Source organism: Nesoenas mayeri, assembly GCF_963082525.1.
Source record: "Nesoenas mayeri genome assembly, chromosome: 7".
In the NCBI taxonomy this organism is placed as follows: Eukaryota; Metazoa; Chordata; class Aves; order Columbiformes; family Columbidae; genus Nesoenas; species Nesoenas mayeri.
In genome coordinates this window covers 10,893,751-10,910,392 of record NC_137551.1, presented here as the reverse complement: position 1 = coordinate 10,910,392, position 16,642 = coordinate 10,893,751, and the positions used below count along the sequence as shown (strand labels likewise).

Here is a 16,642-nt window from a genome sequence, read left to right as displayed (position 1 = left end):
ATGACTCAATAGTCCATAAAAATCTATTCTTTTTATCTGTGTTTTCATCCATCTCTTTTCAAAATGTATGGATGCAGTAATATAATTCATTACCATCTCATGATTTAAGATTCAAGCCTCTAATTATTCAGATTTTTTACTACACAATTCTACACATTAAGAAAAATCCCTCACCTCCCTGTGTGCTGGTTTTGCAGTTCTAGCTGTACTCTTTGGGCTTCCCTCACCCTCTGTGGGATTTTCTAGAAAGGGCATTTTCCTCTCCCCACAACACAGTGTGTTTTCATCTCTTCCATGGGTGGGAAAAGATGCTGTTTCCAGCCCAGCAGAGCCACTCCTGTCACTGGAATTGCATTTGAGAGATTCTTCTAATGTGCTGTTCATAATGTGAAAGGGATCCGCATGCTCAGCAGTGCAACTTTATAATCATCTGATCATTTCAATAAGTAAAAATTTTAAACATTACTATTCGCCTTATATGATGTTACAGCATTTAGTAGAAAATGCCAGTATATCATAAAATGTCTCAGATAATCCATGCCTATGAAAGATGTGAAGCATTAGAAAGAACACTGATACAATGAACTTCTTTCATTGTACTTTGCTAACTGGAAGTATGAGTCTACAGTGGAGATTCACTGAGTCATGGTCAAAACCAACTAAAGGTATTGTTTGGGATCCATCATTAGGGGGAGTTGTGATTAACAACAGATTAATATTGTAGAAAAAAAAATAATGCGGAAAAAAAAAAAGGAATTTAAAAAAAGAGAAAATAAATGGACAATAAAAGGGAGCACTAGCAAATACATAAACTGTCTACATTTTGAGTAAGCCTGTGGCTAACATATTGAAAAAGCAACTATGTTAAAACATGTTGCTATACCTGTATTTTGGTGTCACAACAAAGGAAGGTAAGTTCTATTTTGGGTAGAAAGGTAATAAACCAGAGAGAAGCCTGGCTACATTCATTGCATATGTAATTTCAGTTAAGTCATAACAACTGTGGATAAGTTTATCAGGTAAGATTACCAGAAACATGTGCTGGAAAAGCAGAATTATTAAAGATCAATGGATTTTGCCACACTCCGAAGGATACATGTAAGACACATGTACAGTATGTAAACTAGGGATATAGCACAACTATTCATTCTGAAGAATAAAACAGTAGCCAGTACTAAATAAATATCTTGTGTTCCTCATGTATCAATAAAAATTCTGCCCCCTCTTTCCCTTTATTTCTGAGTTATGCATATGATACAGTGGCTATTACAAAGCACAGTCAGAAATCAAAAGCCATCCTATGTCACATACAGAGCACTAGATAAATTTTTGTGGGGTTTACCAGTTCTAGGAAGACGTTGCATTTTCCAACTATCCATCCTTTAAACTTCAAAACGATGAAGTGCTTTCAAACACTATCTAGGACTGGTCTGTATTTTCACGTTTAAGATAGTTCAGAAAAGTGAGTCCGGGAGGAGCTGCCATGTCATGCGTGTAGGGACTACTAGATGTCTCATGCAGAGGAAGAGCATTCCACACAAGGCAATCACCTTACCTAGCAAATTCTCCACCCTGGGCTTGTGCCTGGCCTGCAATTGCATCCATGATAGCATCTTGGGAATACATGCTGATCGGGGTGTTATACTGGGCGTGAATTATCGTGGCCTTCCCGCCTAGGCCCTTCACCTCAATGGGTTTGTGTGTAGAGAGGGCAGAGTCCTTCAGGACGTTGGGGTTGAAACGCTCCGTGAAGTCCGTGCTGGGTTATGCAAGAGTGAGGTTCGACAGGGAAGGGAGGGGAAGAAAGGAGAAAGGTGTGATGGTTAAGTGAGAGAAAAAGCACCAACAGGGGAGTGTGCATGGCTGTTCGCAGCACCTCACCACAAAAGCTCCTGGCAGGAGGATAAGAGACAGCAAAAGTAACAGCAGTGACAAGCTGGCTGTGCTAATGGACGACATTCTTATGTTCACTCACCAATTTAAAGAGAAAAAAAAAAGGTGAAACAGTTGTGACTATAAAAATCACGACAAATCCCTGAGCATTTATGTGATATTTACATATAATAAAATTCTATTCTCACATGCATATATAAGCATATACACACATATATACACACACGTGTATATATTTCATGCCCATGGACATACACACATACTGAGAGTTTATTCATCGCATCCATTCATTCTTTCAGGATGATCTTGCAAAGTGCTAGAAAGTGCAATGGGTGAACAGATGTCAGGTCCTCTATTATTTAGAAGGTTCCAGTAGTTTCTGTCTGGATTATTAATCATGGCAAAATGTAGTACTTGAACCTTTTAAACTTCAAAGCTTTCCTCGCAAAGACTGAATTAATCTTTCCCAAAAGTCTGTGCAGCCAGCCACAAGTGTTGCTACAGCATGATAAACGCTCCATCTCAGATCAAAATATCCTACACTGCAATCAACAAGACAACTGCAGTTAGAAGAGCAGCCACCGTGTTTTCCAGTGGCTCCATTTATGAAGAAATTTGAAGAAATTTGAGAAATTGAGCCACAAGCAAGTTAACTGAAGCTCCCATTGCAACAGAACAAGTCAATTTAATGTCAGACTTCAGCTAAGGAGAACCTGGCCTCCTCATACAACCTTGTTGTACATTGTTCCAGTCCTAGAGTTAGGACTGAGCACTGTCCAGACTTTCAACAAGCAAGCTGAGCCTCAGCTCTCAGTCACCGAAATAGCTGCTCTTCTCTAACCTATGGGAGATGAGATGAATCTCTCGTCTGCCAGCAGCAGGAGGATGCCAGCAGTATATATGGGCAAAAGTGAAAATTCCATCCTTTGGGAAATAATGGATATTTCACAAAGGTTTCACTTTGAACTGAGCGCAAAAGCTGGAAATGGATATATCTTCCCCCCTACACCAAAAAAAAATATTCTGAAAAATATAATTTTGTTCAGTTGAAACAATTTTCCTTTTCAGTTTAAAACCATTACAGCATAAGTTTATCAACTAATACTAAGCCTTTCGCTGAACTTTTTCATGTGACTGAACAACAGCTTCTCTGGCTGGCAGGGGACCAAGAGTGTGCTTGTCTGCCATGGGCTGGCCACAAGGGTGTCTGAGCTTTACATTCAGACACTCAGCCCAGCATGGAGAAGAAGGGAAAACCAGGCAAAGCCAAGGGATTCTACTGTATTTTCGGCCTTTTGCTTAGTGGGATGCCCTGACTGAAGATGGGTAGTAGGCTGTAACAGACATACAGTCACACATCACTCAGAATACTTGCTGTAACATCAACAGCCACATGCTCAAGGAACAGAGACACAAAGATGCACATGCTGTATTACAACCACAGCCTTTCATTACACACACCAACATTACAGGGGAGGGAATCCAGAAGCTGCATTATGCATTCAAAAAGTGAAAATAATCTTTTTACAAAGACATTTTCACATTTAAAATGTCTCACCATAAACTATTCATCAATGTGACAATATTATTATTACACTGACATCATCTGTTGAAGGGTGATGTGCAGAGAGGTGCAGGGTGTTACACTCTTGACTTCTCATCACGCACATGCCTCACTTTAACAATGGTATCACTTTTCTTTGTCATACCCTGAACAATCACATCATAATTAGGAACACACAGGTCCTTGAAATCTTGAATTTAGTGTTCTCATTCCCCCACACCATTAGAAGCATTGAAGTATTGATATATATTGATATATTGAAGTATTGATATTCCAAACCCAAGATCTGAGAAGATTGTGTGATTGGAAAGAGAGAGGTTGAATGTGCCACTTTTAAAGAATAAAGTTCAAAGCAATTGGTTTCTACAATGAATTACAGAAATAAAAGCTAGTAATCTTAGAACAGCCTAAACTTCCCTAAGGGTAGCAGCAGTAGTGATTTAGACTTTCACTTATGGTATTTAAAAGGCGTTTAGACAAGGTTCTTAGGGACATGGTTTAGCGCTAGAGTTAGGCTAAGTTATGGTTGGACTCGATGATCCTGGGGATCTCTTCCAACTAAAATGATTTTATGATTCTATTTAAAATTTCAGTGACATTTTTCCAGAGGGTCATACTACACATACCAAGGCAAAACTGTCACTGAATTTAGCATGATTCCCCTACAAATAACAGAAAAGAGTACAGATTTTCAGCTACAGAGTTTTCTTTATAATTCTGGAAGTAAAGAGCAGATACTAGTGCTTGTAAGGGTGCTGTGCTCTGGCACAAAGTGAGCAGAGGTAGGGCCCTAGAGACAGCCAGAGCACCTCTGCAAAATAATGAGATTTTTCCACTAAGCTGGAAAAGGATCAGGAAAAATAAAATCCCAAAGCAAGTAAGATTAAACACATCTGTAATGCGACTTCTGCTTTGAGACAACTGTAACAGAATAATTATCAATGTAAATTGGCCAGATCACTCCAAAGGAGTTAACATCATTTGCATGACATCTCACCCACACCTCATTAAAATCAACACAGAATGCCAGACCACTGAAAATTATCTGCATTTCAGTTTTATGTATACTACTACTTCTAACCCCTTGTCAGTTTAAATTTGACATTTAACGAATATAATTATTTTATGCTGAATTTAACCCACTCTCCATCAATTTCTGGGCAACATTCAGCTCAGAGACAGAAAGCAGGAATTGAGAGACAATCCTCTGCCCTTAGAAAACTAAAGTTCAAAGCTGAGAACTCTGTGAACTCCTAAATAAAGGAGATCAATCACATTTTCAAATCAATAGCTGCTTCTTATTTGGGAAATATGTTTATTAAAGTAAACGACTTTTTAGATCTTTTCCATATCAGTATCTCAGACTAATCCAAATAGGAATTTTAGTGAAGTGGGTCTTTGGAAACTAATGCTGAGGCTAAAAAATACATCAGTAATAATACATCAAAAAAAGCTCAGATAAGGCTCCCCAAATCCTGAAGGCACAAAAGCTACTGAAAGACTTAGGAGAAGTTAAAGTTGGACTGTAGAGACAAATCTGGAAGCATTTACAAGGACTAAGCAAGCTCAGATGCCAACTCCATTTGCAGCATTAGAACACAGCTGAGAAATGCCGGACACGTGGGGTGCTCAGAGGGGAGCACCACTGGACCCCACGGCACTGCATGACTCTTGTTGTGCCAATAAGATTTTTTAGAAAATACTTCCACTTGCAAGCACACACGCAGCAGGAACACAAGGGATCATGCTACCCCGGGACACCAATCTTCACACACACGCAGCGTAACACAAATACTTGGCACTACACAGAAGTGATACTAACTTGGCAGCGGTGTTGGTTATGACCTAAAAGAAGAAAAAGAGAACAAACAACATCAAAAACAACCACACAGAAAAGGTCAATAGTTTTTAGAGTGCAAAGGGCAAAAGGTATTTACAAAAGCTTATTAAAGGTTTTTTCAGGCCATCTACAAATAAGACCAAAAAGTAAATGTAAGCCTGAAAACCCCAACATGATTAAGAAAGGAAAAAAAATGCAGGGATCACAGGTGATCCACTAGGATTTAGTAGGGTACCATGGCATTTTGGCTGACTCTTGAGCATGAATTTATTGCTCTGTATCCCTGAAAGTACTACTATCAAAGTGTAGGGGGCAGAAGGGAAAGGAAACAAGCATTTGCAGAGTATATTCTCATCTGAAAACAGCAAACAAGTGGTAGAGATTATATTCTTCTCTCAGATAGTAAATATTCAGGGATGAATTCTGTTCTCCTCAGGCCGCCCTCAGAGCTGGTATTGCAAGATTGATTTTTTGGTCTTTTATGTGCTGGAGAATATCCAAAGTATGTATTGGTATATGTTTTAAATCTAAAACTAAGGAAAATGCCTTTGTGTTTAACAAACTATTGGCCTAAATTTGACTGCACCTACATTATGCCAACAGTGGTGTAAGCCAATTAGTTTCAGAGTAGTCACTCCTAATTTATTCCATGTGAAATGAAGCAAGTTTGTGCATTATGTGGTTTTTTGGATACCCATATCAGGAAATTTTATTCCAGCTGGTATGTACACAGTATAAAAAACATATGTTCATGCTGCATCGTGCTGCACTCCATAAACAAGAAGTGATGGTGGCTTGCACAGTAATTCCAAAGAAACTCAATTCAAAACTCAACATAAGCTTATGCAGGCCAAAGCTGGGAGTGAGGAACAGCAAGTGTGCTAGACTGTCATGCTGTATTATTTGCTAACAGCACTTTCTGTGGGTTGCATGAATAGCATTAATGAGCCATGACATTTATTTTCACTTTGTGTTTTCAAAGCTTAGAATGCCCATTTTTTGTTCTTATTCTTGGGTGAAGAGTGATACATCGTAGTTTGTGCAAAATAAAAAGGAAGAGAGTCTAGGATCAGTTAATAAACATTTCTTCTTATTTAGCTGCACAGAATGCTGTTGAGTGAACTGGGCACAGAAACTTCCCCAACTCACTGTTGTTAACATTTCTGGATCTGGGACTGATGCAAAATACTGGAGATTAACGTTATGCTGTTAGAGTGACATTCAAAGTGCTTTTGCCTTGTGCAACCTTCGATATTTCTGCTTCTTTTTACATCCAGCCCCTTTGCATTGGCTCATCCAGCTGCCTCTCTCATGATTAAAAATCTCTAATGAGCCAAAGCCACAGTAAAGACTTCACATTCCTGCATTTCCATGGAAAAAGCAGTCCCAGTTCACCACCTGCACTTACTGCTCTTCAGATTCTCGGATTCGAGAATGTTCTGCTAACTTTATAAAACCTACGTTAAGCCAAATATCTCAGTCTATTACAGGAATCAGTAGAGATGTATTAGGAACAAGATGTAGCCCGTAAGCACGTCAGTGATCCTATCTCCATTTTAGGTATGTGCAGGACAGCTGGGCACTCATTTATAACAAAACACAGTGTAATAGTATCATTTTCTGAAGTGGACTCTGATGCCTGCTTTAATCCTCTGATCCAGGCCTCTGCTCTACACGTAAAATAATATTTTGAAGACAGAACTACAGTCCTTAAAATAGGCCTTAATTAGAGGAACCACTTGTTCGTATATAAAAACATATTCAAAGATAAAAATCATTATGTGCACACATTAAGAACAGCTCAACAGCCATATATCCCAGCAGAGATTGTTCAGACATGAAGAGGCTATTATAGCTTCCTCCAAAAAGACCAAAGCTTTGCTTCTCCTTATGTTTAGTATGTGGTGAGAAAATTCCCTCCAGATCAGAGCCCAACGTTGCTTCTAAATATGGAGACGTACGAAACCCTCAACTTGCTGCGCACAGAGGTCACCCAGCCAGCAAACAGTAACCCAAGCCACCTGGCACGTAGTGGTGGGACAGGTATTTACTGCCCTTGACCTACAATGTAAAAAATAACTTACACTGGAATGAAAAAGAACCACATGTTAGAGGCCATGACTCACTCTTCATGTTTATTAATATTCCCCTTTCCAGAGATTTCAGCACATGAAGTTCCACACTTTTAACAGGTCACCTCTATATTTTTCACCTTGGCCCAGGATGACAAAGCTTTAATGCAAAGGTGCATCAGAGAAACAGGTGCCGTGTTCTTCTCCACAGGTCAAGGAAATAATCTCAAAATTAATTTTAGGTTTCTGATAGGATTTTTCCAAAGGGTTTAGCTAAACCTCTAGCAGCAGCTCACACAATTAAGTTTAAATGGTTCAGTGCAAAGAACGTCAAATTGAAATACAAAATGTTACCTTAAGACTAACCCCCCCACACCTGAATTTTCTCATAACTTCTACCATACTGCTAAATGCATGTTCATGGATGCAGAACAAATTCACAGGTTTGGAGTACCAGAATGTCACAATCTTTACGTAGCATCTCATGTTGTACTATATAGGAATGTCCACAACAAAGTCCAGAGCTGATTTCGCAGAGCTCACAGTGCTTTGCTTGGGCACTTTTTCATATGTACCCATGATGAGATCAAAACTACCACAGATAACATGAAGTCCCAAGATAGTTCAAGGTTCCATGTTCTCTCCCCACTTCATGGGTAACACTCAGACGAGAGTGTAAATGACTGGATTATTGAACTCTGAGTTTTCTCTGCATGTAAACAGAGATGTAGAACTCTCAAAGCCGCAGAGGAATTACCTGAAAAGGTACACATACTCAGCGGCTCCGGGCTCTTTCATCTTCTCAGGTTGTTCCTGAGCTGCAGGATAAAGCCTGGATTTTTTTAACAGAATATTTAGATGATTTCTCAAATTTTCTTATTTGTTCATCATTGCTACAGATATTAAAGGCAGATAGACAGCAATTCCTTACAATTTTGTTCCAACTCCAAAAAAAAAAAACATCTCAGATGGCTGTTCTAAGGTAGAACCTTGCTTTGTAATGGAGCGTATTGCCAGAGCCATGCACAAATAGAGAACCTGAATTATATTTGGCTCCAAATGTGTATATAAAAAGGGGACACAACACATGGAAGAGCAGCAGAGTGAAGACAGTGAAGTGTTCTCTGTAGGTACACCTTTTCTGCACCCCAGCAATCACTGCCATATGATGTAGTCCTACCCCAATGACCTCTGGAATCAACAGAATGGTCCACATTGAGTTTGGTGAGCGATGGATGCAGCTGTGTTGTCATTCTGATAACAAAGAAACAGCCAGAATGCTGAGCCATCCAAAATGCAGCCCCTTCACCCTCACAGATGTTAAGGGAGTTATGAAGACAGGGGGAGAAAGACAGTGAGATGTACTCCCAGGAAACTCTGCATATTGCAATAAAACAAGGATTAGTTTTCCTCAAGAAAACTGTAAATTAAGAGAGAAGCATTCTGAGGTTTATTTTGCTGATCTTGCTTTCTAACTGTAATTATTTTCTTTTAAACACTAATTGCTGTTCTTAATTATCATCTGGTATGAGAAGGGAGAATTGGATTTTTTCAGATAAGTTAATTAGGATTGTTAATGCCAAGCACTTAAGAGAGTTATGATGAGTCATCTATAACATGTATATATGCTTTTTATGATAAGATATCCTTACTTTGCTGCAACTTAAAAACCTGTGGTTTTACCCTTGCAAAGAGCTCCTGCAATGCAATATAAAGTACATGAAAATATGTGTTTGCTATCAGACATTGAGTAGATTGTCTGAATTTTCTGTTTTTCTACATATAGCCCCGTCCCTAGCATCAAAAGTATACTTCTTCCCATATTCATAACAAGAAATTTATCTTCATTTTCAATAAATGCACAAAGAAAACCCACTAAAAACAAATTAGAGATTTGTTTGCAAATGAATAAATGAAGGCAGAAAAATTAGGAAAACCTGTTTCTCATTGCTTTTTCTCATGTGCTCTGGTCCAAGCTCCTCACTTCACAAACCCACTAATGAAACAGTTGATCTGCAATACAGTAACACTGAAAACCTTGTCAGCATGAGCTCAGACTATCCAGGTAGTAACTAGAGATCATTCCTTGACACACACAAGTTAAGAGCAAGGCTGACAGATGTGAGACAGACAATGGTTCAAACCAGAGGATTTGACTCATTTTGCATAGGAAAGACAATATGCTAAGGAAGGAATTATAGTAGACTAGCATGTTAGATTTGCTGGCCAAAGCAATTTCTCTTTAGGAAAGCACCACAGATCGGACCTGTTTTCTAGCAGCTTCTATAACAGTGATCCTTGGTTCTATGAGACTGCATGCATTATTTGGCAGAACCCTGAGGTGATCACAGGTACTTCACTCAGAGTGTTCCTCCTCATGCTGTGTGACTGTAGGCAATCCATATGGCAATTCAGATACCAAAGACCAAGAATGATTCTGTAATGGTGCTGTATTTTTGTTTTGGGGGGGTACTGGAAAGTTTAATGATTGTTCCAGATCTTAATCATGATAAGCAGACAAATGCACAACAGGGTAGGTACTATGACATTCATTTCCCAGCAAACTCATTACTTATCGAAATATTAAATATTTTACCATGTTACCTACCCTCTAGGAAGTCCACCTTCCGAAGCCCTTCGGTTGAGACTTAATTTATGCATCTCAGCCATTTCCCTGAGAGTCTCTGCTGAGTACAGGCCAATAGGGTTGTTATACTGCCTCGCAGGGCTCAGCTGCTGTACAGGACTATTGCCATCGGTCAATACGGGGCTTAGTTTTGAACCTAGATTGCTCTTTGCAGGTGAAATATCAGGAGTCACAGACTGAGAGGACACAGAAGATCTAACTGTGGTAGTCTTTAAGTAGGAAGAGCTATTTGAAAAGCTGATCTCTTGCTGGTTGAGGTAGCCTGAAAATGATCCATTGGTTGCTAAAATACTACCCATAGGCCCAGTCGCCGTGTTAGTTAGAGGACTGAAGGTTGCTCTGTTGCCATTGATTTCCCAAGCAGGTTCCTGTAGTAGCAAACATGCAGGCCAAGAAAAGAAAAAAGAAAAGAGCAATCATAGAACACATGCAAAAATAATATATCTGCAATTACTGCTTTCTAAACATACTGACAAACTTGCAATAAATTGATTGGGGCCAAAGCATCCGACCTTTCAGAGAAGATTTTCAATAAAGAAGCCCATTGTTTCAAAATAAGGGAAGCAAAACATACTCAGGCATTTTAAAACTGCTGTTTAGTTGAAATCAACAAATAAAGCTTAACATTAAAAGAGCATTTGCTAATAGCCAACCTTATAGCAATAATTTTATCTAAAGACAACACCGTCCATTAAATTCTAAGATAATTAACTCTTAAAAATATCTTGAGGTCAGAATCATTTCAGATATTACACAAACATAAAAATCAATGCTATTATTATAAAAATGCAATGATTCTAACCCACACCATTCTATTTTCCATGAGTACACTTTAAGTTGTGGAAGCCCACACACCGCATTGCTTGGGCAGGCTCCGGTTCATGCTGACGAGGCCATGCAGCAGGGTTAGCAAACAGACCAACGTGAGAACAGGCACCGCTCAACACACAGGATGCATCTCGTCACGTCATTTCTGAAGAATTGCCACCTGAAGGAATGTGTGCATCAGGATGTAGATGATGGGTGTTTGATCCTACAGTTGCGGCCCAGATAATGTTCCTAACTAGGACAGCAGGATCTATTGTCTCAGTCGAAGTCACAGGAATCTCTCCTACAATAGCTATACCCATAAAAGTCTGTGCTGATGCTCAAAATAGAAATATTCTACCAAAATCTCATTCTGGAAGAATGCAGCACACTATGCTTCATTTTCATAAATGATTTGCTATTAATGTCATTTAGCGAAACCAAAATAAAAAGTAAGATCAAAAAAGAAAAATACTGGTTTTTTAGCAACACAATGCAGGAAGTTGTCATCTGAGTTCTGAGGAAGTTTCACGTAAAACTTCTGGGCTCATGTTGGCTAAAATACCCTTCAGTTCAAGCTCATTCTGGTGCAACACCATCTAAATGCCCAGGACTGGAGGGTACCTGGCACTTTGCAGGAAGCACAGAGCACCCTTTGGGTTAAATTGCCTCATTTCCTTCCAGCTATGGGCAGCACGTGGTGGCCACAGCTCTGTGCTGTTTGGAACTTTGCCTAAATGCAGGATGGGCAATTTTGTCAGAGGAATACAAACTTGTATTTCAAGGGGGTGTTTTATACCTTTACTCTCAGTTTTCTTATTATTTAACTTCTAATAGCTCAATGACAAGAATATGAATAGCAAGATTCTAATATTATTTTTAACATCTCTTTAATGTTTGCCTTTCAAAACTAGAACCTTGAGTGCTGGAGCTCATTAGCACGTTTTAAAATAATGAATGATACAGTACCTATTATAATTATAGGTTATAATTAATATATATATATAATTATAATTATATGAATTATAAAAGTACCTATTTTGTTCTTCCCTTTTGTTTGTAAATATGCACTTTGGATAAAACAATCTATAGCTGAGATACCCAATAAACTATTTGAATGCTTGGCAATTTCTAGATTTCTCTAGAGCCGTAGTATCGGTTTCTAGTTTATCTCAGAAGCTTAAAATCCTGAGTCCAGCCTAACTTGGGCTAGGTCGCTGGTGCTAGAGGAGGAGGATCCCTTCCACCTCTCCCTCTGGACTTAGACCAGGTGCAGCCACCACAGGTACCCAGAGGCTGCAATGCTCCCAGTCAGAGCCTATTGGTAACGCTGCCATCTGGCTCGGGGGGATGGGGACGGGGACAGGCAGGGGACAGGAACCTGGCCAAGGGCTGGAGCCCACAGCCAGCCCTCAACAAAAGCAAGGACAAGAGCAGGTGGTGGCCTGCAGTGACATTATGCTTCATTTGGGCTGGCACTGCTTCCATTGCCATATTTAACATCCTACAGGCATCTCCCTTTCAGCCTTACGTGAACCATAGCCCTGAACAGAATTTGCCCTCTGCTGCTCTACTTTTGCTAGTAGTGGTTATCATTAATGTCATTTACTGATTTTGATGTTAAGGTTCATGAGGAAGATAAATATTTAATATTTTCCTCTTGGATTTTTCTATATTGCATATCTAAGTTTAGGGAGATTACTTTTAAAAACCAAGATGATACGGCCAGATTATTTAAAATTAATTGCAAAAAAAACCCCTAAAGGTCTGAGGATATAATTAATCATAACATTAAATACATTTAGGAAGTTCTGAATCAAAAACATAAGTCAGATAAAATGAAATGAGAACATTTCCCTTAGTAATAAACAGGAAGAGATTTTAGCTGGCATTAATAGTTGCCTGAGGCTGCAGAAATAGATAATCCTAAAAGCGTTTTCCAGAGTATTTATTTTAAATTAATACATTTGAATTACATACTTCAGTCATTATACCCTGACATCAAAAACAGCAAATAACCAACTTTTAAGTAGCCTACTGCAAGCTTCCAAGTATCCTTAAATAAAGATAAAACAGGGATTCTCTTGAAAAATGTGCTTTAAAAGAGGAATAAATGTTCAAGGCCACATTTATAAATTAAGTCACCACTTGTGCAAATGTTTTACATGCTGGCAGAGGGGGACAGAACAAATATATATAAAAAAACAATGCAGAGGCAACAGAGAAGAAAAAGGATAATTAGAGTCACATCTTTTTACCTTGAAAACCCTGTGGTTTTTATGCAATTTCTTGTGGGTTTTCTTTCTACACCACATACTAAAGGGGCATGCAAAAGGATCTAGTTATAAAGTATCGGTTTTGACTGCTAATGAGAGGAATGATGGGTATTTCCTTAATTAAAATGTATTTTCATAGTTTTGGAGCTACTGGACACTAACAGTAGGCAAAGGGAAAATTAGAGAACTGCCATAAAAAATGATGGTTGGTGATTTTGCTCACAGTTACTACATGAATGGAGTTTTGGTTTCACTCCTCAAACAATTTCTAGCTGGAATACTAGCACACTGGTAACTCAGCACCAGACGTCTCAGGAACCCAGCACTGCCAAGTCACTGTTCTCCATTTTGCGTTAATATTCACAGTAGTTTTAAGGCAGGTGTTTCCCCTCTATTTGGGGAGAAAGGAATGAAACTAAAAATGGCTAAGAGAACAGCTGTATAACTTCAAAAGAATTACTGCCCTATAATCAACTTATTTAGCTCTTTCCTCTTGACAAAGAATATCCTACTGGGAATAAACCAAGAGATTTTGGATTTTTTTTCCTCCAGTTTAGCGGCAAAACCAGATCAAGGCAGCATTTCTGAAATCCCTTCTGAAATGTGAAGGTCTCTAACACTGTGCAGCAGCACAGCTCTCAGCATTACTTCACATGAAACGCAGCCAAGAGTCACAAACGCTGCCCTGTCTCCCATCTCTCTCATCCCATCCTGTCTGACAGTCCGTGTGCCTGGACAAGCGAGCAAACGCTGTGATCTGCACAAGGCTGGTGCTGCCCTGCAGCCGACCAGGAGAGGAGGCTCCGACACTGAGCAATGGGCTTCGTTCTTTGGGCAAGAGCTGTGATCCTGCAGCAACCCCCTACTAGGAGGGGACAACTGTGTTTTCATTTCCCAGTGTAATGTCAGTGAATGAGCTTAAAACTGATAAATGCAGAGGAGTCTCAAACATTTGGGAATAGACAGGAAGCTATGAATCAGCTCAAATTCCATTTTGAAAGATTGTTATTGGTTTTTTTTAGAAATATTCAATTCCTGTGAAGGGCAAATACTCCTTATCTATCAGAGATGTGAGAAACAAGTTTATATGGGAAGACATGATACCAGTTTTTCAGTTTCTCTTCTTGTGACAGCCCATGTTCTATTTCTCTTTTCCTACAACCATACAGTCTTTATCCACCTTTTGCATTTCTGGGAGAAGAATTTCACAGAATGGCTAGGGTTGGAAGGCACCTCTGGATATATCTAGCCCAACCCACCTGCTAAAGCAGGTTCACGTAGAGCTGATTGCACAGGAATACACACTATACTAACGAATTTGACCTCCCAACATGCCCAAGTAGCAGCTGTTCCACTAAACCTTTTATAGGAAAAAGGAAATGAAGGCACCACAGCATTAAATGACTCTGCTCAAAGACATCCAACAAACAGCGTTTGGCTCAGCCAGCATTTCCATCCTGTGCTTTACTTAAAAAGTCAATAATCTCTGCATCTATTTTCTCTTAGCCACACAGGCTCCCAAATTAGGCAGGAGACAAGAGATCTTCACTGGACTCTGAAATAAGTGTGTTCAGTACTGATTCATAAACAGAACAGCACATAGTCACATTATTAAAATTGAAGAGGCTGTCTTAATACCTTTATGCAAGGGGACAGATGTTAAAGCTATGCTTAGCCTTAAAGCTTCAGCCTCAACATTGTGACCTGCACTGAGCTGAGTCTTCACCGGTGTTGTGCTGCCCCTGAAAAGCTGCAGGAACTCACTGATTGATGATAGCTTAGTTTCAATCCTTGCACTCATGCCTACTCTTTTTCTTATTTGAATGCTTTCAGCATCAGTTATGCCTTTTTTTTCCAGCTATGCCACACCTGTGCAAAAGACTTGACTAAATACAACAAAAGTTGACTAAATCAAATTGTTTCAAGTTTGAGATTAATGCCAGATATGGAAATAGTGAAAATGCAAATCAGTCAAACTTTTATTTCCTATAATAGCCCTACACCTCAGTTGATGCCATAGTTATGGCTGCAGAACCTGTATCATCGGCTCAAGAAAGTAAGGAGCAAATGTATGTTACTTATGGAATGCAGAAAATTTTCTATGATGGTGAAGATGCTGGGAATTTTATACCTTCCTTACATCTTTGTAGAATAGTGTATTCTTGCTTTTCTAAAACACAAAAACCATGACAATAGCAGTCAAAGAAGAAACACATGCTTGAAAATTAGTGTAAGCTGCAGATCAGCAATTATGTAGAAAAGAATTTATGTTTTATACTAGACACTGAACTTGTGCATGCAGATTTTTTAGCTGACATTGCCATGCCTTAACCTTAGCTCAGAGAAAGGTGAGAAAAACTCCTCTTGATGTTTGAGGACAACACTGTCATTACTGTCTTGTAATGTAGTTTTTTGCTGTTTATTGAAATGCAATTGAATTCATTTCATGTGAGACATCAAAGTCTGAACACTGTCAAGCAGTGATGTGGAGGTGACATCTTCTGCCTACATGTCACAGAATTCTTCATTTCTACAGAGATATTGTTACTAGGAATAATAAAGGGACAAGCAAATAAACCTTGTTTTTAAAGTATATTTACTGTAACATAACTTATTGCCACATCCCCGTGCCACTGTTTGTACTAGTAAAGACTATTTACTTTGGATTTTGAGACTTCTCCAACAGTTCAACACCTTGTTTCCCTTCCAAATCAATCTCAGAGAATTTTTCTTCAGTTAAAACTACTGTTGTCTACTAGTGTACACTAGTGACAAAAATGTCATTCCTCCTGACCTGCAAAGGACCTCTCACTCCAGCACTCTACTGCTGCCTCTTCCCCTGGACCAAACACCCCACACCTAAGAAACCTGTCTGAACACTGCTAGATACCCTGTTTCCACCACCTCTTCACTTAGATGCCACCCTTTTCCCCCAGAAAGGTCCTAGTAAATCTCTCTTCCAGCTGCAAGTACTGCCTGTAGCCCATTCAGCATAGGCTGCTTCCAACAGCTCCTACAAACCTTCGTAAGCACTGATGCAGAGAATGCTCAAGGGCCAGGCGACATGCTCCTGAAAAAGAGTTGAGTCCTTTGACCCTCGTCTCTCAGGAAATGTAAAGCGACTTTACAGCTTTCCTGCCAAAGGCACTCTTAGGACCTTTAAAAAAAAAAATCCAAAAACTACTGTGCATGGAGTTAACTTCTTTTTTGGGTAGATAGTTAAGAAAAATGTTTTGTGTAGTAAACAGCTTTGAATATCTACAGCAGTGATTTTAACATTTGCAGGGAAGAAACGCACCTAGTATAGAGTCACGAGAATCTGATGTTTAAAAGCTCTTGCGTGCCTGTGTTGGGAGTAGGCAAATCTGTCATATCTGCACAGGTGCTACTGAGGGTCTCAAAAGATAATTGTCAGTCTTATGTTGGTGAATGACTCTGAGGAGACACGTCTACCTGCTCCCTTAAAAACTAACAGCATTCTGTGTAGTTCTTGAGAGAAAATAAGTACTCTCTCCCCCTTCCTATTACTTTGCTGGTGCAGTT

The 16,642-nt window shown here is 39.3% G+C and overlaps 1 protein-coding gene across 1 annotated transcript in view; it reads right to left on the bottom strand.

The window, feature by feature from the left end:
- The window catches only part of LDB3 (LIM domain binding 3), a gene marked incomplete at both ends in the record, with an annotated part of 75,502 nt that overhangs the window by 9,915 nt on the left and 48,945 nt on the right, over positions 1-16,642 (bottom strand). Inside the window, 2 exons of the mRNA XM_080348151.1 lie at positions 1,556-1,759; positions 5,280-5,302. Coding sequence (XP_080204277.1) covers positions 1,556-1,759; positions 5,280-5,302 — 227 coding nt within the window. The remainder of the gene's footprint in view (positions 1-1,555; positions 1,760-5,279; positions 5,303-16,642) is intronic.